The 25,746-nt window shown below is 34.8% G+C and overlaps 1 protein-coding gene across 1 annotated transcript in view; it reads left to right on the forward strand.

Moving 5' to 3' along the window:
• Positions 1–25,077, forward strand: part of LOC121324738 (sprouty-related, EVH1 domain-containing protein 1-like) — a 42,809-nt gene extending 17,732 nt beyond the window's left edge. Inside the window, exons 2-6 of the mRNA XM_041266887.1 lie at positions 670–844; positions 14,427–14,595; positions 18,250–18,299; positions 23,023–23,187; positions 23,528–25,077. Of these exons, the coding sequence (XP_041122821.1) occupies positions 670–844; positions 14,427–14,595; positions 18,250–18,299; positions 23,023–23,187; positions 23,528–24,193 (1,225 nt within the window). The 3' untranslated portion in view covers positions 24,194–25,077. The remainder of the gene's footprint in view (positions 1–669; positions 845–14,426; positions 14,596–18,249; positions 18,300–23,022; positions 23,188–23,527) is intronic.
• The last annotated feature ends 669 nt before the right edge of the window (positions 25,078–25,746 follow it).

Consider the following 25,746-nt stretch of genomic DNA (forward strand, 5'->3'; position numbering starts at 1 on the left):
CCATATTGAGTTGCTGTGACTTAAATTGAACGGCCACTTTAGATTGCATTGAGATTTAAGCTCTTAACATTTAATAGCAAAATAATTTTGTACAGATGTCCAGTATTGGTTAGTTGTTTTGTGTCTGCATTTTTGTCTGCACTTCATTTTTATTTAATTAATTATCAAACTAAATTATATACTTGCCACCTTTAGAAATATTTTAATTTTTCCAGATTTTTCTTCTGGTACATTGTGCTTCTCAAGAAACTGTAATTTGAACATTGAGTACCTGCAATGTCCCTCATTCCCAAATTACTTTAGTAGCTGCTATTCCTGATGATAAATCACTGAATCAGGAAAGCTCAGGAAATTGTCTGTCTGAAATGTCTGGTATTGTCCTGAAACCAACTGGGAATGATTTTGTAGTGGAAACCTAAAAAATAAGCATTTTAAATATTCAAATCCGTCAGAAGGCTGAAGGAATGCAGTAGATGGACACCAAGTTAAACAATATAGCAGCTAACTGACAACGTTTTATTTCAACATGTTAATTGACCTTTATTGCTACATCTCTGAAACGTGAAGAGGGAGAACTGTAGATATTTTAAGTTGTCTTGGGTTTCTTTAAAATATATTAAGCTGTCTTTATTGTTATCATTTCTTTTTTGTATTCATTTTGCGTTTCAGTGATAGTTATGCACGCGTGCGAGCAGTGGTGATGACCCGAGATGACTCAAGTGGTGGATGGCTGCCGTGGGGAGGGGGTGGACTCAGCTGTGTTACGGTCTACAAAGTCAGTCGTCAGGAAGAAAATGGCTGCACCGACTTTCTTATCCATGGAGAGAGACTAAAGGACAAAACAGTAAGACTTCAGTTCTCAAATACAATTTACATATGGTAAGCCAATTATCATTTAAAGAAAACTCATTAATTTATAGCTATCTCTAAATATTTGAAGATATCTAAAATACATTGAGATCTCAGTGATTTCTAGATATCTTTTAAATGGAGCTTTTAATGAGAGCTCTAAAATGCATTTTCAGATACCATTAAATCATTACGATATCTTGAAATAACTTCCTGTTCATTTTGAGATATTTCTAAATGATTGATCTCAAGTGAACAAGAAGTTATTTACAGATATCTTAAAATGGTTTAGAGAGAACTCTAAATGAAGGGGAAGTTGTTTCAAGATATCTCTAAATGACTGTTTTTGTTTTCTTACCATACTAGTAAAACCATTAAAGATATCCTGTAAATCAATTTGAGCTCTTTGTTTTATTTTTCAATATCTTCAAAAGGCTGTATTTACAGAGATCACCTAAAACATTTCAAGCTATCTTAAAATGCAATTTGAGATGTGTCTAAATGATTATTTGGCTGCCATATTTATAAATGGTGCCTATAGAAACCCCCTTGAACTTTTTTCACATTTTATTGTCAGTGCCTCAGTTTCATGCATTTAAATGAGGATTTTTTTCCACTTCTCTACACACCATACTCCACACTGTTAAGGGTGGGAATTTTTATTGAGAAAAAAGTCTATATTAAATACAAAACTGAGAGATCATAATTGGATAAGTCTTCACCCCCCAGAGTTAATACTTGGTGGAAGCATCTTTGCCAGCGATTACAGCCGTGAGTCTGTTGGGATAGGTCTCTATCAACTTTGCACACCTAGATTTAGCAATATTTGACCATTCTTTACAAAACTGTTCAAGCTCTGTCAGGTGCTCATGGTTGAGTCTTTGCTTTTTAAAAGCACTTCCCAGCAGAGGGAACCTACAGGAACTGCTGAATTTATCTTGAAAACATGTGACTCACTACAATTTAACACAGGTGGAGGCCACTTAACTTGGTGTGTGATTTTTGAAGGCGATTTTGGTTACACCTGAGCTAATTTAGGATCGTTATTACAATGGGATGGACACTTATCCAACCAAGCTATTTCAGTTTTTATTTAATTAATTTTCTACAAATTTCCAGAATATTGATTTTTTCACTTGGAAGTTGTGGGGTATAAGGAAACAAAAGGTGAACATTTTTAAAGGGGTTGTAGACTTTCTATAGACACTGTAATATGCATTCAGTGCCTGGTTACAACTGGGCTCAATACCTGTAATCAACATTTTCATTTAGAACAGGAGGATTTGTTACATACACATTTATTATAGATAGAGATGGAAGGAAATTGCAGCAACACTGTGATGCATTGAGCTTCCTAACAAACAGTGTTACAAGGAAGATTAAATACTTTTTTTTTTTTTTTGAGGGATAAATTGTGGATGTAAAGGTTATTCTGCAATTCTGATGTGGTGTAAGCTCTGAATAATGAACAATTGACTTTTAAGCAGTATAGTGTTTGGTGAAAATAGTTACTGTAGTATACAGTTGTAGTAATTTGATCTGTGGCTTTTTATTTTTGTAACACGATAAATGTCATACAGTTTATTCAATTTTTTGAAACTACATAAATGCAGCAATACAATGAAAGGTTTGTATGCAAGCAGCATTCAGTCTAAGGCTAAAATGCACACATTTTTCTCAATAACTGGCAACAGCCTTCGCACTCAGTTTACCAACTTCCACAAATTATCATAAATATCAACCTTAAGAGACTCCAACATCTCAAGGTAAACCTATCATTTTGAGAGCATTCGTGCAAAGCATTAATATAAGCATATTTGCGTCCGTCTTGCAGCTAATTCTCTAATTTCCCTCGGTAAAAATGCATGTCACATTCCTGTACAGGGTGGGCGAAGCAGGTGTCTGCTCATGAACTTTGCTGTTTTTAACTTGTTGCATAATTGAATACTAAGCAGTAAAGCAAAATCTTTCTGCATTATTTAGAAGTATAAATACTCCAGTAAACACACTGCTCATAATTCTTTTTTTGCTTTATTTTCCTTTTATAAAAAATATCAACCATTTCAGAAATATCATCTCAAGCGTTTTGAAACGTGGTAAAAATGTAATCAAAATATGAATTGTCAAATACACATTTTAAATGTATTATATAGTAATTGAATAAGACATACCATGTGCATTTTTTTATTTATTTTTTGCAAGTTGAGTTTCTTTGTCATGTGACTTCACTTGCGTGCCTCTGCTGAAACTCAGCGTGGCAGCTGCACCAATGAAGAAAAAAAATGCAGTAAAAGACAGGGCTTAAAATTTTTTTTAAAAAAATCTGATTTATCTATGAGTTTTGCTGTCATTCCATTGATCGTGTGGGTGTCAATACCATTAAAATATCACATTGCCAGCAGTGGGTTAGTCGACCCAGAAAAGCACTGGTACTTTTTTCAATAGGTAGAAACTTGACTTAACATGACTTAATCTTTAATTATGTTTGTGTTTTGTGTTTTTTTTTTAATGAAAACTGTACTGCGCTCAGGCGGGGCTTTTCCAAAGTAAGCAAAATTTAATTGCAAGTTTTGATTATTGTTTAGTTTTATTTCTTTACATGCTTCGTGCCTTTTAATAATGCTATAATTATCAATATTAAACCGTGGCTGTTAATTTACGTTATATTTCCTGACAGTGTTTCTAGCTGTACATTCAAAGGAAATGCATCGCTTTACTGTGCAAGTCATGAGGTCACTACACTACACACGGTTTGTTTCATAAAGACATTCCGGAGACATCCCTCTTGTTTCGCTAAATTTAACAAGGCAGAATCGGCAAAGAAACAATTGGGAGGATTAATTATGCACTTACATTAAAGAGGGGCGCTATTTAAAATACAATCGGGTGATACACAACACTGAACCTGTGTAGAGGAACAAGTCAATTAATGGTATGCCTTTTATCAGTTTCATATTTTATCCTGGTTATTATAATGCCAGTAAAACTTAATTTGTACTGTACATAGGATTGCTCTCACATCACTGTTATTAAATATTTTTTATTGTTATAATGCCAGCAATAAAATAAACAGGTAGTTTTAAAACACCTTCATTTGTAGACTGAACTACAGTGTTAGTGTAAGACTGTAAATATGGTTCTCACAACGCTGCTGAACATTTGTTTTCTGAACTGTTGTAATATAATTCCTAGATTTTCTGCTTATTTTAATGCCAGCAATGAGCCATGTCTATAAACATTGACAGGTATGAAGTATCTTCAGGTGCTTTACTTACAGCAACAGTTATTGAAAATCTTGGCTTTAATAAAAATAAAGAATTGTCGTAATATTTATTAATTTACTTTAACTGTCAACGTTATATTTATGTTCAATGCCATGTTTAATTATTAATACGTTGATTTAAAAGTGTGGGGGAGAAACGACTGGCCATTTTTTTCCAAAAACAGAACTTGCTATTCCCAAAAATGGAAAATTAGTAGCCTTAAAGATGGTTACAATTAAAGGCTGTGCAGACAACAGTGTTTTATACAGTAGTATAAAGCAATTAGATGCATGCTACCAATTAAGCATGCAGTCTATATCCACGATAACAACGGCCAGGGCTTCATAAAGGTAAATATACACCTCATAAAAATTCTAGGTTTATTTTATATAGGTAAATCGGAGGATGATTCAGAGTCCAAGGTAGTGCCACAATAAATGTCTTTTTAAAATTGAAAGTAAATTTTATAATTGTTGAGATACTTATTGTGGAATATTGTTTCAAAATTGTGTAATGCATCAACAATGATATATTAAAAGGGTTAATGCGTGACAAAGTTTTTCACTGGTAATTTACACTTTCTCTAAAAAGCACAGAGGGAAAAAGCTTTCTACCCTTTCTCTATCTAAAAAGCTTAGAGGGAATGCTGTATGCAAGACATGTGGAAAAGTAGTTTTAAAATGTGATTAGTATTTTAATATTTTACATCACTAATAAATTAAATGTGCCTGCTCAAGAACTTGCCTGTATTACTTTCATATTTTATCATTTTAAATAATTTCAAAAGGGATTCCTACTGTGACTTTGGCTCTGATAAACATGGTTGTGACTCATGCTGTTGTAATCAAACTTCGCCTTGGAGACCAAACCTAATTGGCAGTTTGGCTTTAAATACTTTCTGCATTTTAATTGAAACCTCATTTCATATACTTTTCTACATTGAAAGTTTTGTTCCTTTTTTCATTGTTTTAAGTTACAGATGTAGCTTTTTATCTTTTTTTTTTTTTTTTTTTTTTAAAGCCGCTTACAGATGCAGTCAGGATACATTTACAGTACATTGGCTCCATGAGAAGTATCTGTTACTGTAGTGTGTAAAACCAGTCCAAATTTAAAAAAGGATAATGTCCAGTTAGTCAACAGATAACCAATTGCTGATCGAAATATTCTTTATTTTATGAAAAAAAGCTCAAGACATTCTCTATGTCCTTGTTTTAGACCAAGCTATCCAAGTGGTCAACAAGGTAGAGACAAAGTATTCCTTGTTTTATATAAAAGGCTGTTTGTGAATGGCCAAGGATGAAATGTGCAAGATATATAGAGGAAGTGTTCTAGTCTGTGGAGATTTCCAAAGTGATCTGCATCAAAGGACTGGGGTCATTTCGGAAGGAGCTTAAAGCCACCTCATTCCTGTTATAGCCTTAAGACAGGAAGCACATCTTGAAGATTCACTGTATTCCTACAGGACCAGCTGTGAGATGGACATTAGGAATATAAAATAACTAGTCCTTGCACACTCAGGCTGATTTTAATAAAGGTACTGCAACTCCACTGGTGCATGAAGCCTTGAATTTCAAAACTGGTCATTCTAATTGGATACATTTTAAAATACCCATATACATGTGTTACAGAATGTAAAGAAGTTTTTGTTTTGAAATTTCCTGAAAGATTATAGAATTTCCCTGTTAGCCTTAGGTTAGAGCAAGCAATATATAGCCCATTAAATGTCTGTAACCTTTTATGGCCCAGAAAAAGAAGTTCAGATATTCAGTTCCTGTATCTAGCTGTCTGTAACAGTCTGTTCTTTTAGCAAACCGTTGTGCTTAGGTGTTGAACGCTCCTTCTGTGCTGTAAATGTCTAGAGTCCATTAAGGATTCAGGAGGGGGAAACAAAGCACTGTGACGCTTTACTGTCATGGTGTCAGTCTGTTATTTCTATCACTGTAGAGTGTGCCCCTGCAGTTTCTGACATGATCGATCACGACTAACCACTCCCTTGTCTCCAAACCCACATTGCTTTTGCCTAAACAGTCCTTGCGTGGTTCACTTCTGCTTAGAGGCATTTTATACTGTGGCTCTGAATGCGGTTATTTCTGTCTTCACTTTGACAAAACAATGCTGCATGTTTTTGATCATTGTGTAATGTAATCTAAAGTGCAGTACTTATGGTAGTAGAGTATGCAGAACTACAGTATGTGCTGACATAAATTACTGAAGTTATAGCCAGCATAGAAAATGTACACACCTTTTTATTTAGACCTGGAATAATTGTATTTATTTTGAATAAAAGCTGGAAGAACTTGAATCCAAAAATAATTTCTCGCTGCTTTCATTGTACCGGTATTTTGCATTTATTTTCTTTTAATATTTTACTGTGTATTTACTGTGTAATTTATTGTAAGATAAAAAATATTTATTTAATAAACACTAGTGCATGGATTTGTTGTAAGTACCACACGCTATCATTACCTGTATTGTGTTTTATATATATATTTTTTAAGCACCTCCCGGTTACATGCTGTACAGTGCTGTTGTTTTTTGAAAATGTTATCTTTGCTGTTCCCATGTGTTTATTCAGAATGCATTTTTGACTGATAGAATAAAACATTTTTAAAAAATGCCATGCAGTTTGGTACTATATACTGTTGTTTTGAATGCAATCCAAAGTGGTGTCCGCCACACCAGAATTCTGTATTTCCATAGTGTAATATAATTGAACTATTGAATGCAACTCTCTAAAATGTATTGAATAACTACCTCTATTTCTCAAAGAAAATACAATCAATTTTTTTGGAGTGGGGTGGTTGCATTCCAGCATGCCTTTAGTACTGGTTAATCTTGTTTACCTGCAGGTTGTATTTATATTTTAGCTACAGTAAAGACCAAGTATCAGTTACTGCACACGCTCTACCAATAGTCATCTTTTTCTTTTTTCTCACTGCGTGTTGTTTAGCTTGAACTGAATTTGGTGTAAATTCAACTTACTTGTTTTTTGTGCCCTTAAATAAATTCTCTCCAACAGTGGTTCAAGGCTAGAGACAAAACTACAGAATGACCAAATAAAAAACAATTGAACCATTTTACTTGTTCAGCATTTTTTTAAATGCTTTAAAACCCAAGAAATCTAAAACAAGAAACTAACACAGTCAAAGTAAATGTTGACTATATATATAATATATAGATATATATATAATAATATATATATATATATATATATAGATATATATAATTATTAATATATTATATTTTAATGTATGTAACTACAGTTTTTGTGTGTCGCATTTTTTCTTTCACAAATACAATGCAATATGTGGAACTGATTACTTGTTTGCTTTGTCTTTAGTTAAAATAAAAAATAAATAATAATCTGAGTTTTTCTGATGGTGTCCTTTTAGTTGGAAGCGGAATTCCTTTTCTGTTTTTTTGTATCTGTTTTGGACTGCAGTGTAGACACATTCTTCCTTGAAATGCTTACTTCCTCTTTTACTGCACTCTCCTTAGCGTTGGCACCAACCAGTCTAGCCGCAACAATAACTCTGTGCTCCAGCCTACTCGTGGCAACTGGATTGTGTAAACAAAACGTTATGTTGTCTAGTGGTGGATGTTATGGAAATTTACTGCTAAGGATTCATGAAGATTTGAGGCAATTTCCTATGAATGGCGAGACTTAAGTAAAACAATAAAAAAAAAAAAAAGAATCACTTGTTTGTTTAGTTCAAAATTCTTTAAGCTCACTTTAGGCTCATTTCTCAGTATCATTCTGCCCTACACTGACTTACTGTACACTGATACATTGAACTGAACACAGACTGAACTTCCTCAAAACTGCAGTCGCACTCCGCTCCCTCAGTACTCTGGCATGATGCTTTATATAAATTTGGTAGTCCAAAAGATTACATAACAATGTCACTAAATAAGAGTGCATACAATGTGAAAGTAGTGTGATTCCCGCCACCACCACGTTGCTTTCCTTCTACACTTGCACTACTTTTCATGCTGGTCTCCTGCACTTTTCCTTTTAAGCCTTTTCTTTTTAAAATTAAATGTGATCAGATTAAAAACAGATTAAATGCGAGCTTCACAGATATACAAGTGGTTAGTCAAAAGCAAAAGAAACTCCCTATACCGCTTGACACAGACAGCATCAATAACAAATATTTTTGATGTGTTTTGATTTATTTTTTTGTTTACTAGTGATGGTGCTTAAAACCTAAATATGATGTATTTTTATAAATGCAAGTCTTTATTCACAAAGGCATGTTACCAGCATAGAATTTGTGTTCTCTCTAATTCCCCCCATGCATTTTCAACCTTTGATTCATTAAATTGCCAACACAGTAGTTTCGCAAAGTAAATGCTGTGGCATTTCACCTTTTTGCCAGTTTATAATACATTGTAAAGTACCATAACCAATTGTAAAATGTAACCATCTACCATTTTTTACATTACTTTAATTATAGCTTACTGACACTTAAAACCTACTTTGAGTCCATAGGAACATTCTCAAAAAAGCTAGTGAATTTTAGTAGTGGTTTTACTCTAGTCACTGGTGTGACAATACATTTCTTTTGTGCAGTAATACTAAACATCTTCAAATATAATCAACTAATTTAAAACTAATGTTTTCTACTCCTTCAAAAAAACAAAACAAACCCATTACAGTGTAGGGAGGGGTGGGGGTGTTAAAGCTGTTCTAAATTAAAATATTTACCCAATCAAGAAATAATAATGAAACGTGTACTAAAATAAATGTATATTAAAACTATGCAAAATAGTTTAACATCTGTCTATACTTATGTACTTTTTTACCTTTTAAAAAAAAAAAAAATTATATATATATATATATATATATATATATATATATATATATATATATATATATATATATATATAAAAATACAGTACTGTGCAAAAGTTTTAGGCAGGTGTGAAAAATGCTGTAAAGTAAGAATGCTTTCAAAAATAGGCATGTTAATAGATTATAATGATCTATTAACTAAATGCAAAGTGAGTGAACAGAAGAAAAATCTACATCAAATCCATATTTGGTGTGACCACCCTTTGCCTTCAAAACAGCATCAATTCTTCTAGGTACACTTGCACAAAGTCAGGGATTTTGTAGGCATATAGTCAGGTGTATGATTAAACAATTATACCAAACAGGTGCTAATGATCATCAATTCAATATGTAGGTTGAAACACAATCATTAACTGAAACAGAAACAGCTGTGTAGGAGGAATAAAACTGGATGAGGAACAGCCAAACTCAGCTAACTAGGTGAGGTTGCTGAAGGCAGTTTACTGTCAAAAGTCATACACCATGGCAAGACTGTGCACAGCATCAAGACACAAGGTAGTTATACTGCATCAGCAAGGTCTCTCCCAGGCAGAAATTTCAAGGCAGACAGGGGTTTCCAGATGTGCTGTCCAAGCTCTTTTGAAGAAGCACAAAGAAACGGGCAACGTTGAGGACCGTAGACGCAGTGGTCGGCCAAGGAAACTTACTGCAGCAGATGAAAGACACATCATGCTTACTTCCCTTCGCAATCAGAAGATGTCCAGCAATGCCATCAGCTCAGAATTGGCAGAAAACAGTGGGACCCTGGTACACCCATCTACTGTCCGGAGAAGTCTGGTCAGAAGTGGCCTTCATGGAAGACTTGCGGCCAAAAAGCCATACCTTCGACGTGGAAACAAGGCCAAACGACTCAACTATGCACAAAAACACAGGAACTGGGGTGCAGAAAAATGGCAGCAGGTGCTCTGGACTGATGAGTCAAAATTTGAAATATTTGGCTGTAGCAGAAGGCAGTTTGTTCGCCGAAGGGCTGGAGAGCGGTACACGAATGAGTGTCTGCAGGCAACAGTGAAGCATGGTGGAGGTTCCTTGCAAGTTTGGGGCTGCATTTCTGCAAATGGAGTTGGGGATTTGGTCAGAATTAATGGTCTCCTCAATGCTGAGAAGTACAGGCAGATACTTATCCATCATGCAATACCATCAGGGAGGCATCTGATTGGCCCCAAATTTATTCTGCAGCATGACAACGACCCCAAACATACAGCAAAAGTCATTAAGAACTATCTTCAGCGTAAAGAAGAACAAGGAGTCCTGGAAGTGATGGTATGGCCCCCACAGAGCCCTGATCTCAACATCATCGAGTCTGTCTGGGATTACATGAAGAGAGAGAAGCAACTGAGGCTGCCTAAATCCACAGAAGAACTGTGGTTAGTTCTCCAAGATGTTTGGGCCAACCTACCTGCCGAGTTCCTTCAAAAACTGTGTGCAAGTGTACCTAGAAGAATTGATGCTGTTTTGAAGGCAAAGGGTGGTCACACCAAATATGGATTTGATGTAGATTTTTCTTCTGTTCACTCACTTTGCATTTTGTTAATTGATAAATATAAACTATTAACATGTCTATTTTTGAAAGCATTCTTACTTTACAGCATTTTTTCACACCTGCCTAAAACTTTTGCACAGTACTGTGTGTGTGTGTGTGTATATATATATATATTATATATATATATATATATATATATATATATATATATTATAAATCAGTTTTGGATATATATTAAAATTTCAGTAATTAAAATACGTCAGTTTGGAGCATTTTTAAAGCAGTAATGGTAGACTACAGTTACATTGCAACATAATTGATTTTAGAACATGGTTTATAAAAAAAATAAAATGAAATCTTAATACAACTTTACTGGTTGAATTGGTCCACTAGTGAGTAGGTTACAGTATAAATGGCAGACAATCCATCAGTAAAAATAAAGAACCCTTCTCTGTGACTATAGCTGCACATCTGTTTATATTTACAGACGTAAGTGATAACTGAATATAATGTTAGTACAATTACTGATTTTGGAATCTTTTTGACACTACATCTCTTTTTACAACATAACCTATACAGTCATTTTAGATGTTACTGATTTAAGGAACAGTCACAAATACATCGTGGAGAGAGATCTACTAAACAATTTAAAACCATGTGGACAACCCTTTTTTAATCTGTGAAGAAAAAAAAAAACTGAAATTCATTGTTTTTGTAACCTGCATTTTTATGCTAAGCCTTCTAAGATGCATTGCTTTGTGTGATATTAAGCATAAATCATCTTTAGTTTATATATTTTGAACTGGAGCATGTATGTGCAAGTATGCAATTGGTTTAAAAAAGATAAAAATGGAAAAAACCTGGACAGCTGAAGAGACACTGTGAAGACTAAAGAATTTTGTTTGCTGCGCCAGCACCACAGCACCCCTCTCAATGCCCTCCCACGCTCAACCTTAATGCATCCTTCACTCAAGCTTCTCGCTACCTTCATGCTACAAACACTGACCATTCCTTTCTTGTACTCAACAATAATACAATGTGGGTATTGCATTTCAATTCATGATGAGACCGTGTTACAAACCATTTGGTTGTACTGACGTAGCTACATTGTTTGGAATCCTTTTCAGCCAATCGGGGCACTTTTTTTTTTTTTTTTTTTTTTTTTTTTTTTTTTTACCCCAAGCCATATTATAATACAGAATAAATGAAAATAGTACCTTATTCACTACAGATAAAGAAACAAAAACAAAAAAAAAACTGAAAAATTACACATGTGTTTTGACTTGTTGTAATACGAAGTTTATTTTTCATACTCTAGCTTAATCCAATTTTTTTTAAATCTAGCTTGTCATAATCATGTAAGATGACTCTTATTTCTGAATTGATACATTAGAACTGTTTTATTAATCTGTTGCAAAATACAACCCAACTGGAAGACAAACCTAGTCCCAGAGCATACCATTGTACTTGTTGGCGCTTGCTTGTTATTTGATATAAAAGCCTGCCTTATTTTCATTAGTGCAGAGAGACACAAAAAGGACTTCCAGTTGCTTCACAAATAGCACAAAGCCCGTCTCCCATTTCATTTAATCTACTAGGAAGCTGTGTTGCAGTTAACTCAAAGTTCTGATTTAATAATGGGCTTTGTGAAACTGTTACTACTGTACAATATAGTGTTCTTCATTGCTGCCAGTCTGTGTAGCAGTTTCAACTCTGTCTGCTTAAACCTACTGTACAGTACTACATAGAAAATGTTTTCACATTATCCATATCTGAAGAACGCTTAATGTTTTTGGCTATGTTGACTTTATTTCCACAGCCAGGCATACAGATGTACTTTAATTTGTCATTTATATTTTTTGGGGTAAACTCCATTATTGGAAGGTGAGAAATCGTGCAAACTATATCAAACCCTATACAGTTTTAATTATTTTTTAATTAGCCAAATCTGCTAATACCTGTGCAATGCTAAAGGCTTTTTGATATTCTTTTGGGCTAAGTACGGTGTCTGAAGTTACAACCTTACTGAATTGATTATATTTACATTTTTGAAAAGATACTTGGAGCAAATGTAAACGCTGCAACAATTATTGGGATTAAATGTGAAAAAATATATATTCTCTGAAATTGTATAGGGGATGCTTGAGGAGAATTTTTCAAGCTTGCAATATACAAACCTCAAACTAGCTTATTTTGTCAATTACATCAAAGAAGTGCTGTATTCCACATGCTTGTACTAAACCCTGATTATGAGACCAAATTACAAGACCTTTTTCAGAGGGATCGGAAAACGTTCAGCCCAATTATGTCCCATACAGTACTCTGGGTTCTCACCAGGAGTTTAACAGCAAGGTAGTGGGAGGGGCAGGAGTGGAGTGGGACACAGCGAAAGAAACAGAGATCCTTGCAACCCCCTGTTGGCGAGGCAGGACAAGTCATGCACATGCTTACACTTTGTGGAAGTATTTCTTGGCATATATAATCTATATCTATGGTTGTCAGTAAGTGTAGTCTGTGTCATTGGGTGATGTACTCCCTAGCAACGCATTGATAATTCATGTTCTGCATGTGAGTTATATTTGTAGTTAAAATAATATAGGCTACTTCTGATTACTAATATACTAAATGTGCATCATCTCACATTTTAAATATTCTAAACTTTGCTGTGATTGTGGAGTTTTACTTTTGTTGTCGTCGTTCTGATATATATGGTTGTTGCACCATTAAAAGACGTAACTTACACTTGATCACGTGTGCTTGCAAGAATAAGTGGAAAACCCATTTGTCACTGTTGTTCCATAGTTAAGGAATATACAACATAAACGTTTTTGCCACTTATCGCATGTAAAACTGGACATGTACTATGTCCCACATTTTATATTTTAAAACCTACATATTATATGAAAATCTACTGTATCTATGGGGAAACTGAAGTCATACAAAAGGATTATTGTGGAACTGGATTTTTTTTTCTAAAGACCTTGAAACAAAAAAGATTGAATATCTCAAAACCGTTTGGAATACACATTACTGTTCTTCATCGGAACAATTTATTTATTTAACCCAGCTTGTTATGGTATCATAAAAGATTTGCAGCGGTGTTGGTTGATACAGAGCTGTGTATCAGGGTGTGGGGGTGTGCTAATAAAGTTCAGTGAAGTTCAGTCTGGTCTCCGTGTTGCATACATAACACGCACCAAACTAAAGAACATGCTGCTTGCAACCAACCCATTGAAGAGTATTGAGAGCTGAAGCAAGTATTTTAATTTCTCACATAAAGGAATAATCTACAGTGTTTCACAGGATTATTATCTTCTGACCGTTATGCAAACTGAAAATACAGTGTAATGGCCTGATTACAGCATCATTTTTCCAGGTAACAACGTAACAGCTGTTATGCTCGATAGCGCTGGCGACAACCCTGGTACTATATCCAAATAACTTTTAATTTATGCATCATTAAGTTTTTTAAATGTTTAGAAAGCCCTTGACCATGACTAAAGTACCATTTCGGAGCATCGGGTTCACTGGACAAAAAATGTATGAAATGCAGTTTGAGTGACTAATTTCCCAGATCTCCAAGTGTTGTACGTGCAGTTTATCCATGCAGTGCATTTTCGTTTAATATTTCTTTTAAATGTTCAGTGAATAGGTTTAGTAATAATACTTCATCAATATAGCTTCAAGATAACTTCAACAGTAGCTTTCACTTCTGTTTTGTTTAAATATGTATTTATTTTTTGGAATAACTACTTTTCTGTTGATCACTTTACACTACTTCTCTGGCTTACTGGAAAACTGCTTTACTTGGAGACGTATTGATAAGAATAATCTAAAAGAAATGCAATAGAGATTTGTTGTACGGTATGCTGTAGTTTACTAATGTTTCATAGTTTTCATAACGGTTACATCTTGTTTTTGGTTTTTCTTGTTTTACTTAGTTATTTTAAATGTTTCCATTTATTGTTTTTTACAGGTGGTTTTGGAGTGTATATTGAAGAAGGACCTGGTATACAACAAGGTGACTCCAATATTTCACCACTGGAGGATCAGTGACAAAAAGTTTGGACTCACTTTTCAGAGTCCTGCTGATGCAAGAGCGTTCGACAGAGGCATTCGCAGAGCCATCGAGGATATCCACCAAGGTACATTCCTCCCCAGATTACTCAGGATGTGTGGAGATAATTGAGATTCAGGAAGGTTCTCTTGATTTGAAGCAGGACAGCCAGCACATATTTGCTTAAAGTGATTAACAAGCCAAGTAATTCCTGAAGTCTCACTTCTGTTCATTATGTAGGTATCAAATATCCAATTTTAAAAGATACACAGTATAGTAAACATGATTTTTTTTTGGCAGTATACATGATATATGGTAATGCACTTGGTTTAAAGGAATCTGTTTGCAAGTGATGTTTTTATGTATCGTTGCACTTGCCTGGTCATTTTACCTAGTCTCTACCATGTCAAGGTCTTCTTTCTTTTCATTAGCCAGCTGTTTCCCCTATTGAAAAGCTCTCTGCCATTAACATTATCACCCAGAAAACTGCTGAATTGAAATGACCCAGATAGTGCAAATGTTACAGATATTCTGCGAACAAGACAAAACTAAGAAATTTCTTTAACCGAAAGTAATACGCATTACCATGTTGAAAATACATGTTTACTGTAACATGTTTTTCAAAACTGCATACGTTTGTTTATTTGTTATCTACCTTTTAAACAAAGTTATCATGTGATTTTTATGCCAAGGATTTGAAGAAAGGTATTTGTATTAAAAAAGCATTGGTCCTGAATTGGGATGTAAAATACCATGTGTTGACTTCATGCCATTCGAGACATTCAATGTTGTAACAAGGGTGGAGAGTGTTTACACAAGATAGATGTGACTAAATAGAGCAGTATAATGCTTTAAACACATTTTCAAATTGTGTCATATTTAGTTGTCATCTGCTTTATGGTCTATATTAAACCCTAATAAATCCACTGCATGTGTTGTAAAAGTTGGTGTTATTGCTAGGTAACACTCGATGTATGAGAGTTAAACATGGACCTGTAAGAACGACGTTATCCAGTTGGTAAAGTTAAATGTTTTCTTTATTAACAGGTGTTGGCATGAAAATTCAAGGGGTTGTGCATAATTTTATTTTATTTGTTTGACTTAAGTGGCAGCACTGTTTCAGTGGGTAATTGACCTTGCAGCTGAAACTCCCTTTTGTAAACCAGTGTAAACGAAGCTTGTCCTCCTAAAGGTTAAACTACAAGAATGTAATCAGGACTTCCCGTTACATTTAAGAGATGGATTTTGGTATATTGAAGATTTGTCATAATTAAAAGTTCTATAGGTTGTTTTTTTTTTTGTTGTTTTTTTTTCTATTCACCACCTCCCAGACGACTTTACTCTCCATTCTGTCTACTTGGTAGATCTCCTGGGCTTGTAATTATTTGGAAGATGTACAAGGGCAAAGACCATTTTTTTTTTGTCCTGAAAAGTCTTACAAATTACTGCCCATCTTTCCATGTCTTGTATTTTGAATCAGTTTGCAATAGCAGCTGACGCTAACGTTTTCTTCATCTTTTTTCCCCCCAAACTTTGTTTTTTAAAGAAATGTACTCTTATTCTAATTGTTAAACTATTTCAAGACCATAATCGTTCTTATCACTGGCATTCCACTGCAATGTTTCACTGTGTACTGACCTGTGCCAGCCCTTTTTGTTTATCTTATCACTAAGCGTGAATGAGATAGTGTTACTTCCTGTGAAGCTACCATTTAAAGCACAGCATTTAATGCAGCAGTTTTCAAGATCTGATCACATGTTTTCTTGAACTAAGTAAAATAGCAAAAGTTTTTACATCAGGCAATTACAAATTCTCTGTAAATGCACATAATTCAAAAATGTAAATCTTTCATAAACCATAATGTCAATTCTGTTTTTAAAAGTAAGGAGAATATTTTTTTGTATATTGGTACTGTTCAGAGTCTTCTACGCTTCATGTGAGAGAGAGAGAGTTTTTTTATACAAACGTATCACAAAAGCACTGTACAGTACATAGCAGGAAAAAAAGAACAAGGCATAATACATTTTCATAGCATGTCACACGACTGTCAATCAGACCATTTAAATAACAGAATACATGTAATACAAAAGCAACAATTTTAGTTAATTAAAACCCACTAAAATAAGAGCCATTTTTATAGAAATGCATTTTTTGGTCTTGACAAACTGTAACAGTCCCAGCTTCCCTTACAAACAAAGGCATAGCATTCCATCATTTTTAGGAGCTCTACAAGAAAAACCCTACCTCCAGTGTTGCTTTTGTTGACCCTCATATGTTGTTTAGAATTTTTAGATTGCAATTGTTTCCTTGAAAAACAAAACAAACTGGCTGCTGTGACAAAACCAAATGACTTTCAGCATCTGATTGTGTATACCCAGCCCAATCAAGATCCTTCCCAATTCTGGAAAAGTGACATTTCTGCATTGGGATATCAAACCCAATTTGATAATGACTATCCAAGCAGATGAGGTTTGATTTTGACATATACATAATGATTTGAAACAAATTAACTTACAAAAATCTGACAATCTAAAACTTGTGCTCCAAATTGAACCCCAGTTCAGTAATGTACAGTTGATCTAATAGTGATCTCTTTTTTTTTTCATATTGCTATCCACTGCTGTATGACTGCAGAGTGTAAACTTAATGTCACCAGTAACCATGACAACTCATCACTACCATTCTTCCACCTCTGCAATTACAAATTTGTACCTCAGAATAGATTGTGCAAACTAAAAGAACTTTAACAATTGGCCACAGTATTACCACTCCAGAAAAATTTGCATTGTGCTTGCTACTGAGTATACCTAGCACTGGCAAACACCATTTTAAGAGCAGTGTGCATGATAGGTGGCATGTAGGCAGCAGCACAAAAATACAGTGAAACCAGTTCAATATACATTTTGTAATGTCGCCCTGTGCCTATCAAAATGAAATTTCCTTGTAATGTCATGCAACTTATTTCCAATGTGCTTAGATGTGAAGTTGCGTTCAAGTTGTATTTATTTCCAGAATTCTGTTCACCTAGTTAACCTGCTATTTTTTCTTGCTTATATATAGCATATGATGAGTCCTGGTTCACTGTCAATAATTAGGGCTGCTTGCTGCTGCTTCCCAGAATCTTACTGGTGGTTGATGTCGCTTCTTAACACATGCATAGTACATTCATAACCCCAAACTGAGACCTACAACGTGCAGCATTTGAGAGACAAATGCTAAACTGAATGAATCCCATTGGTTTGAGCTCCATTTTAGCACCCCTGCAGCTGTTGGATTGGAAAAAAAATAACATCTTGCGCCTTAGGATATAATGGCCCATTGAGAAGTAATAGATCTCCACGTAGTTGCAATGATAAAAATCTGATTCATGGCTCATCACCAGCTCAATTTATTTTATCAAGCTAAAAAAAGATCAAACTAGTTGGTTGATCACAAAGAGAAAATATCTGCTTGCTTTACTATGGAGGCATCCTAATTTCTTGTGCATCACAAGAGGTCCAGGGCAATAAATCCCTCACCCCCCACCCCCCTTTTTTGGTTACATTAAAATACAATGAATATTCTGTGTTATAAAAATGAAAGTTATTTCCTGCACCAAAGAACCCAACAAAAAGAATCCTGCTGTTTGAGATACTTTAGGTTTGGCTTGTGTTTTATTGTGTTCTTAAGATGAGTTTTTGAGTGAACTGTGCCGATACATAAATTCTAACTCTGATTACTAAACAGTATATACATTTTATAGGTTGCCCAACATCATACGATGAACCAGAAACTGATGAAGATGGCTTACAAGTAAGTACATTTATATTGTTAAAGTGTGTGTTTCTTCCTAATATATGTAAAATGACAAACACCATTACTACATAATTTTGAAGGTGAGCAACGCCCAGCCAAACAAGTGTACTCAGACTTTTTGTTGTCTTTGTGTGCTTAACTGTAAGGCTTTCTCAGTATATTTGAAAAACGTCCACTTTGTGTTAGTTTAATCAGAAATACTTTTATATGTGTATGGCAGTAGTGCACCTAAAATTGTTATCTTTTTTATTGTTTTATTTATTTATTTATTTTTAGAAAGATAATGTCATCTTAGATCTATGTGGTGGTTTATTTTAAATGATTGGTCTTATTTGACAATGGCAATTTAACATTATTTTGACAGGTGGTTACAGTAGACATAGAAATACTAAGAAACTTAATAAACTCAATGGCAAATGTTTTTCTCTGTTTTACAGTGGACCACTCTAAATTACTGATTTAAAGTTAGGTAGAACAAAGTTGCTTAGTTATGTGGATTTGGTAATGAAACTCCTTTTTTAAACTTGGTGTTTTGAAGTCTCAAATATCAGATGATCCTTGTAGAAATTGCTGACAGGTCTTTTAGGGATCACAAGTGTCTAGCCAGTTAACCACACAAAGTTCAAGAGATTGAACCGGTCTCTTTAGAAACTGAGCTTCCTTTATTGAAAAGGTATGGGGAAATGGAGAACCTTAAGGTGCTGTTTGAAGTTTGTATACTAGAAATAGTGATGGGTGCATACATGCCAGATGATAAATCAAGAGTATCAATGCCTCCTAGCTAGAAAAAGCAGTACAAGCTGAATTTGAGGTGCTCCTGTTTTGAAAATATTACACATTTTGTTTGTAATAGCCATACAAGCACCTTACTTCTGGATCCTTAATTGGAAAATGTTGCTTCACAATGCTGTATTTTAAGGAATTAAGTTTGTGCAGCATTTACAATTTGTATTTAAAAAAAAAAAGAAAGCAAAAAGTGAAAGTCAAAGTGTAATCTGTCTGGAAAAATAAAGTAAATTAATCCAATAAGAATCTTCAGTCACATTTTATTAATGAGTGTTTTTAATCAGACACTTTGTTCATTAAAAGCTACCTGTGTTATTAAAGCAGACAATCCCTTACCTGTGATTTATGAGGAATGTGTTCAAAGTGAACACCAGGTTCATACTTTACAAGGCTTGACAGGTAATGAATAATTTCCAGGCAGGTGTTTTGGCATGATTAGCCAGCCACAAAACCATTTTTTATTGTCAGGTTGTGAGGAACATCTCCCCTTACTGGCCTGAGGCAAAGGAAAGATGAGTAATACAATTGGCAAGAAAAACCAAAAGATGTCAGTTCTCTTCAGTGGCTTCGGGCATGTGCTTGACTGTTCTTTGGGACCAGGCAATCCAGCTTTATGCCAAACTGATTAGAAAAAAAGGGGACTGTCATTTACACACATTGTCTGAAGTGGTTTTGCTTTAGGCAGGCAGGATGTGGATTTTTTTTTTTTTTTTAATATGCTGCATAGCAAAGGTAACTTCTGATAGGAGGTGATTTTGCTTTTACATTGGTAAATACGTTTTATACGGTTTGATACACAATTTACCAGAGGGGCAAAGTGGTACATCTTTGTACACCTAATTTGTATTACATGTGTCAGAATAATTTGCACCTGTTTATTCCATTTAAAGGTAAATCAACTTAACAAAAAAAAATCAATGCCTTCTATTGTCTTGCTTGTGGTTCCACACTATTCATTTACAGTATTCTAATAATAGATGGCCTTCCTCTTATTTAAGTGTGCTGTAAGCCATTAGTGAGACATGAAATATTCATACACCATGAATTTGGTCATTTTCAGGGTTCTTGAAAAAGCAAAATAATTGGCTATAAAACAGAATTCTTCATCAGGATATTTGTTCAAAATTAAACTGCTTTTGACACTTTGGAGGCCAGGATTTTTGCACATCTTTACACCCTTTTTCCACAGTTCCTCCTTGTCTGCACACACCTTCTATTTAATGCAATGTATCTGTAATGGAAATATTTTTTTGTTCTTATTTTTATTGTGCATCTCCCCAAAATGTTTTAAATATGTTGACAAACAAAAACATTTTGTACAACAGATTGTAATTAAGCTGTTAGATCAAATATGGCATCTAAAAATGGTATATATTATAATTTTACCAATGGCTTCTCCTTTAAACCACATACCATTTTTTAAAGCCAAATGGAGGCTTTGTTGTGTTGCTTCAGAACAATTGCATGAGCCCTATATTTTTCTGTTTTATTTTTAAATACAATTATATGCCTTTTTTCTGATCCAATACCTTAAGCCAAGGGATTAAGTAATTCAGTGTTTAGTAGTACTGAAATTGCCTTTATTCAAGCTGCCTTTTCTCGCAAATACTGGTAACACTGTAACCTACCCCCCGCTTCCTGACCACTAGCCCCCAGCATCTACTTTCCACCCATACAATGTACCAACCACTCGTTTCCGTCAGACTACAACTAGACAACTCATTCGTATCGCATCATACCCTGTTCAAATTAGAAACTTTTCCTAAACCCTTCACAATAGTACTGCTGGTGCTGTGTGCAGGGTCCAAGCAGCAGTGATTGCTTAGAATTGTGCTTTTTATAACAAGTGTATTATCGTAAAAAACAGTGTATACATCACACCCGTGTATAAGTCAACCCCACCTCCCTTTTGAGACAACAATTTCAGCAAAAAGCCTATAGGTCACACCAGTGTATAAGTTGCTCCCCCCTTTTTTAGGACCCCTTACAAATACCTAGAAAATGGACTTCTACAAAGATTTTTACAGTATACAGTATACACAGTCATCCATAGTGTTGATTTTGAACAATTTGGTGTAATAAGCTAACAGATCATGTAGTCAGCTTCCAGACTAAGACCTACAAATATAGATTATGGAAGGCATTCCAAATTTGAAAGCGGAAAGTTGCTGACATGCACTGGAGCCTGCAGTTCTGTAGTTAATTGCACTTGTGTTGGTGTGGAGAAGCCCAAGCAGCAACTTAAGGTCTTGTGGGAATTACAGTGCCATGAGGGAAAGCGCTTATGGGAAGTATAGTCTTTTTTAAATCCATGCTTCTGTTTATGTAGCCATTTTAGCTGGAACTGAGCTGAAGAAAAGTGTTTTTATACATCAGTGAATCCTGAGTGGGTGACCAGATTCAATGAGAAACTACTTAAAAATATTTGTTTTTGTAAACTAACTTTAATCATCCATAAGATTAATGGAATCCTTGTTATAATATGGAAAATAAACCCTTTTTTTGTATCTTGCAGAAGGGAAAACTCCATAACAACTAGAAACAGACGAAGGTGAACTAGAATTATGCAAGAGCCAAGCAACAGCTGCTTGTACAATAAGCAGCTGTATGCTAAATGAGAAAGATTCTACCACTTAAATTACTGGATTCTGTGATAAAAAGGGATGATTTAATGTGTTTTAAACACAAACATTAAATTTAAAAGAACCTTGAATTCTATTAAGATGTATAATTTTCTCTAAACAGTGTGTTGCAGCAGTTTGTTAGGAGGAGGGAGGAGGAGAGGAGGGGGCGGGGGCACATACTCATCCTTCCCTGGGGCCCATGATGGCTCTTGTTGGCCCTGTGTGTGTGTAAATGTATGTGTGCTGTATATCTCCAGTGCTGAGAGCGAGAGAGATGGAGACTTTGAAGAAGAGGGAAGCTCGTCTGGATCTCATTTTCCCTGCAGCTGTCATCTGGCTTTAAGTTCTGCTGGATGTCTACAGCTGGAGCTGTTTTATTACTTTACCCATCATCCTGTATTGGCCGAGCCTACAGAACTGTTTTAGTAGTCTTGAGAGAGACACACACAAAAAAAAGTCAAAGGAAGCATCTCTTAGCAACCATAAGACAGTAATTACTATACCAGCAGCTGGGAGCAAACCAGATTTCCGTTGTGCATTAAAAAGCTGCCGTGGGTTACTTTACAAACGACACAGACTAACCAGTGCCAGCACTGTACTTCAGACTGGTTGGAGGATTTTGGACATAGGCGGTGTGTATGTGTTTGCTAGCTTATGCATTTTAATGTTCGCACAGGATTTTGTACCAATGAGTAGCTTTATTATTTCTACAATTTGAGTTAGAAGTCAGTGTACAGGTGCAAAAAAAAAATCATTGCATCGTATTTTTTTTATATATTGACCTTTGCAGTGTTTATGGGGAAAACAGCAAGAGTTGCTGGTGGAGTTAAGTGTTGACACTTCTAAATGCCCATTCAGGGTTTTGGCAATTGAGCAGTTGTCCAAGTTACATAGAACCACCAAGTGTCTAATGGGTGATCATTTTTACCATGCACCAATAAAAGAATATTTTACTGCTCTTTCCTTAATTTACATTAATTTTCAGTGCCTTATTGTATCACCAACCACACTGCTACAAGTGTGGAATGACCCGTTATACCAACAAACAAAAGTGTTTCTGATCATTAAATTAAAATCTTATACACGTTACATTAATCATTATCTAGAAGTCTTTTCTGAATGCTTGGTAATACTGTGTTGTACATTATAAGAAAGACTCAGCCTTGTGTGGGTGTGCTTTTCATGCACCCTCTGGTGGACAAAGTATGAATTAATCGGCATGTTCACTTTGTTTCTTTGCATATAGAAATAACAAATACCCTTCCTATATTTTTTTTTTTTTTTTTGTTTGTTTGTTTTGTTTTTTTTAGGCAAACCAAGAATATACTTCTAACAATACCCCAACAAAAGAGCCATTCTCTCGACACAACAGTGTAGTGACCAGTGAGCCCTGTAGAAGCTGCTATGTCAGAGCCCAGCCATTTGAGGAGTTTAATTCTTCCCGGAGACTTTATTTTCCTCCCCATCAAAACCAGGTAATTTAGTTTTATTGATGTATTTTAACTTTTTCTATTATCTCCTTTTGTAATTATGTATGTACTGCGGCTGTATGTATGTTAGTTTCTACATGATGAATAGTTTTAATATGACCTTAATCAATTGCTTGTGTAATCATTGAAGTTAAAGTACAAACAGTATCCATTAATAACTGTTTATTGCTAGCATTTATATACAATCCTGAATTTTTTGTTTGTTTTAAGTGTGTCTGTAATTTTGTAAAGGATGACTGACTGACTGACATAAAATTAAAGAAAAAAAAAAAAGAAACCTTTGCAGACCACCTCTGTTCATTCCTTTCATTTTGTACCCTTGCAGGTCTTATTCAAGTCGACGCGACACGTTAGCTTTCAAGATGAAGATGAAATAGTTCGAATAAACCCTCGAAAGGATGTTTTAATTCGAGGCTACGAGGATTATCGTCATCCTATTATGTGTAAAAATGACTTGGAAAGGGAGGACACAGATTCTAGTATTCCGTTTTCCAAACCAGACTCTAAAAATTCTGAATACCTTTATCCCTGCAGTGATGGAACTGAATCCAACCCAGTCAAAGACTCCAAGAGTTCGGTGGTGTTTAAAACCCAGCCTTCTCCACTACTGAAACCGAAGAAGTCAAGACGGAGGAAGGAGGACGGGGAGCGCTCACGCTGTATATACTGCAGAGAAATGTTTAACCATGAGGATAACTGGAGAGGACAGTGCCAGGATGCCCCAGATCCCATAAAGAGATGCATTTATAAAGTGAGCTGCATGCTTTGTGCGGAGAGCATGCTCTACCACTGCATGTCGGATTCAGAGGGTGATTTCTCAGACCCTTGCTCATGCGACACTAGTGATGACAAATTCTGCCTGCGATGGCTAGCACTTCTAGCCTTGTCTTTTATTGCACCCTGTATGTGCTGCTACCTTCCCCTAAGGGTATGTCACCACTGCGGTGAGGCATGTAGGTGCTGTGGAGGGAAGCACAAAGCAGCTGGATGAAAGAAAAGCCTGCATAAAAGGAAGCGGAGCTTAACATCTTTTTATCTCCAGGAAGCATCTATCTTGGGTCTTTTGGAGATTTGTTTTGGCCAGCAGAACCGGATTACCGTCTGCGCAAGGAGCCGTGTTATAAAGCTTGATCAGAGGAAGCAGTTGAGATTTCAGACGTGGAGATTACTAAACAAGGCCACCATGCTTAACTTCGTTCAAACGCATAGTGTAACTTGCGAAGGAGGTTTTGGGTTTTTTTTTTGTGAAGAAAGCAATTTATTGCTTTCTCAGCTACATGCGGGGAGTATACAGTATGATTTATGCTAAAGGGATTGTTCTTGCTTAATTTTTTTTTTTGTATATTTGCAATTGGGTAACTGGGGCCACCTTTCATTACTAAAGCATTTACTGACAATGTAATTATTAGACCTAAAATACACTTTGACGGTGGGTTTCATTTTAAAGATCAACTAACAGTGGTGAGTGCAACTTAATCTCTTGCTTTGCAGTGAGATGTTCTATGGTGGACTTTTTTTTGTGTCAAAAGAACGACGCCATATAATTTAACAAAAATCAAGGATAGATTTTGATATTGTTTTTCTGTAAGCCACTTCATTTTATTTATTTATTTTTACTGTCCCCTCCACATTCCATATCAGTATATTTTATTCCACTTGTAGAATAAAACATTCTTATTTATGTTACTTTCCATTTTTGGTGAAAATATATATATATATATATATACACACACACACATTGAAGTATTGTTATTGTTATATTCTAAAAAGGTGATGACCAATATTTTCTTCACACACATGTAGACTAAATCCAACTCCTTTATTTCTGTTAAGAAAAACTGTATTAAGATTTAAGATATTCATCAGTTGTGACAAACTGACTGAAAACGAGTTCCAACCAGCAAGTTTTTTTTTTTTTTTTTTTTTTTAAAGTTCAACAAAAGTTGTTGTTATATGTACAACATGTTGACGACATGTGATATATTATTATTATAATATTATGATATATTATATGATATATAAATATAATATTATATATATATGAATATAGTTCTCATTAGAGTCAAGAGTCGAAGGGAATAAATTCAAGATTTAAGTATTCAATGCCAAGCTTTGATTACATAAAGGCGACCAAATGTAGGTACTGTAAATATTCCGTATTTATTTCAAAATTGGATGGTGTAAGGTGTATCTGACGACCTTATTCATATATAATACATTTTCACTAGACAGACATTTTATTTAATGATGGGACGTGTCCCAAGCATTTTTTTTTTCTATTGGTCACTTTAATAGTAATTATAACAATGATCATATTAAGTATTAATTTAAGATGACCATGTGGTAATCCCTTTAAAACCACAGTAGTATTTCTTTTTTTTTAACAAGTATTCACAATGTTTTTTTTTGTTTTTTTTTAATGTAATGCATACATTTTAAAGTTTGCACCTGAAAGAAAAAAAAAAGTGCTGATTTTGTGACTCTTGAAAGTGTAGTTTTTTGGGGTAAGGTTTGTAAAACAAGTCATTCATGCTATAGAACTTG

The sequence above is a fragment of the Polyodon spathula genome, chromosome 12 (assembly GCF_017654505.1).
Source record: "Polyodon spathula isolate WHYD16114869_AA chromosome 12, ASM1765450v1, whole genome shotgun sequence".
In the NCBI taxonomy this organism is placed as follows: Eukaryota; Metazoa; Chordata; class Actinopteri; order Acipenseriformes; family Polyodontidae; genus Polyodon; species Polyodon spathula.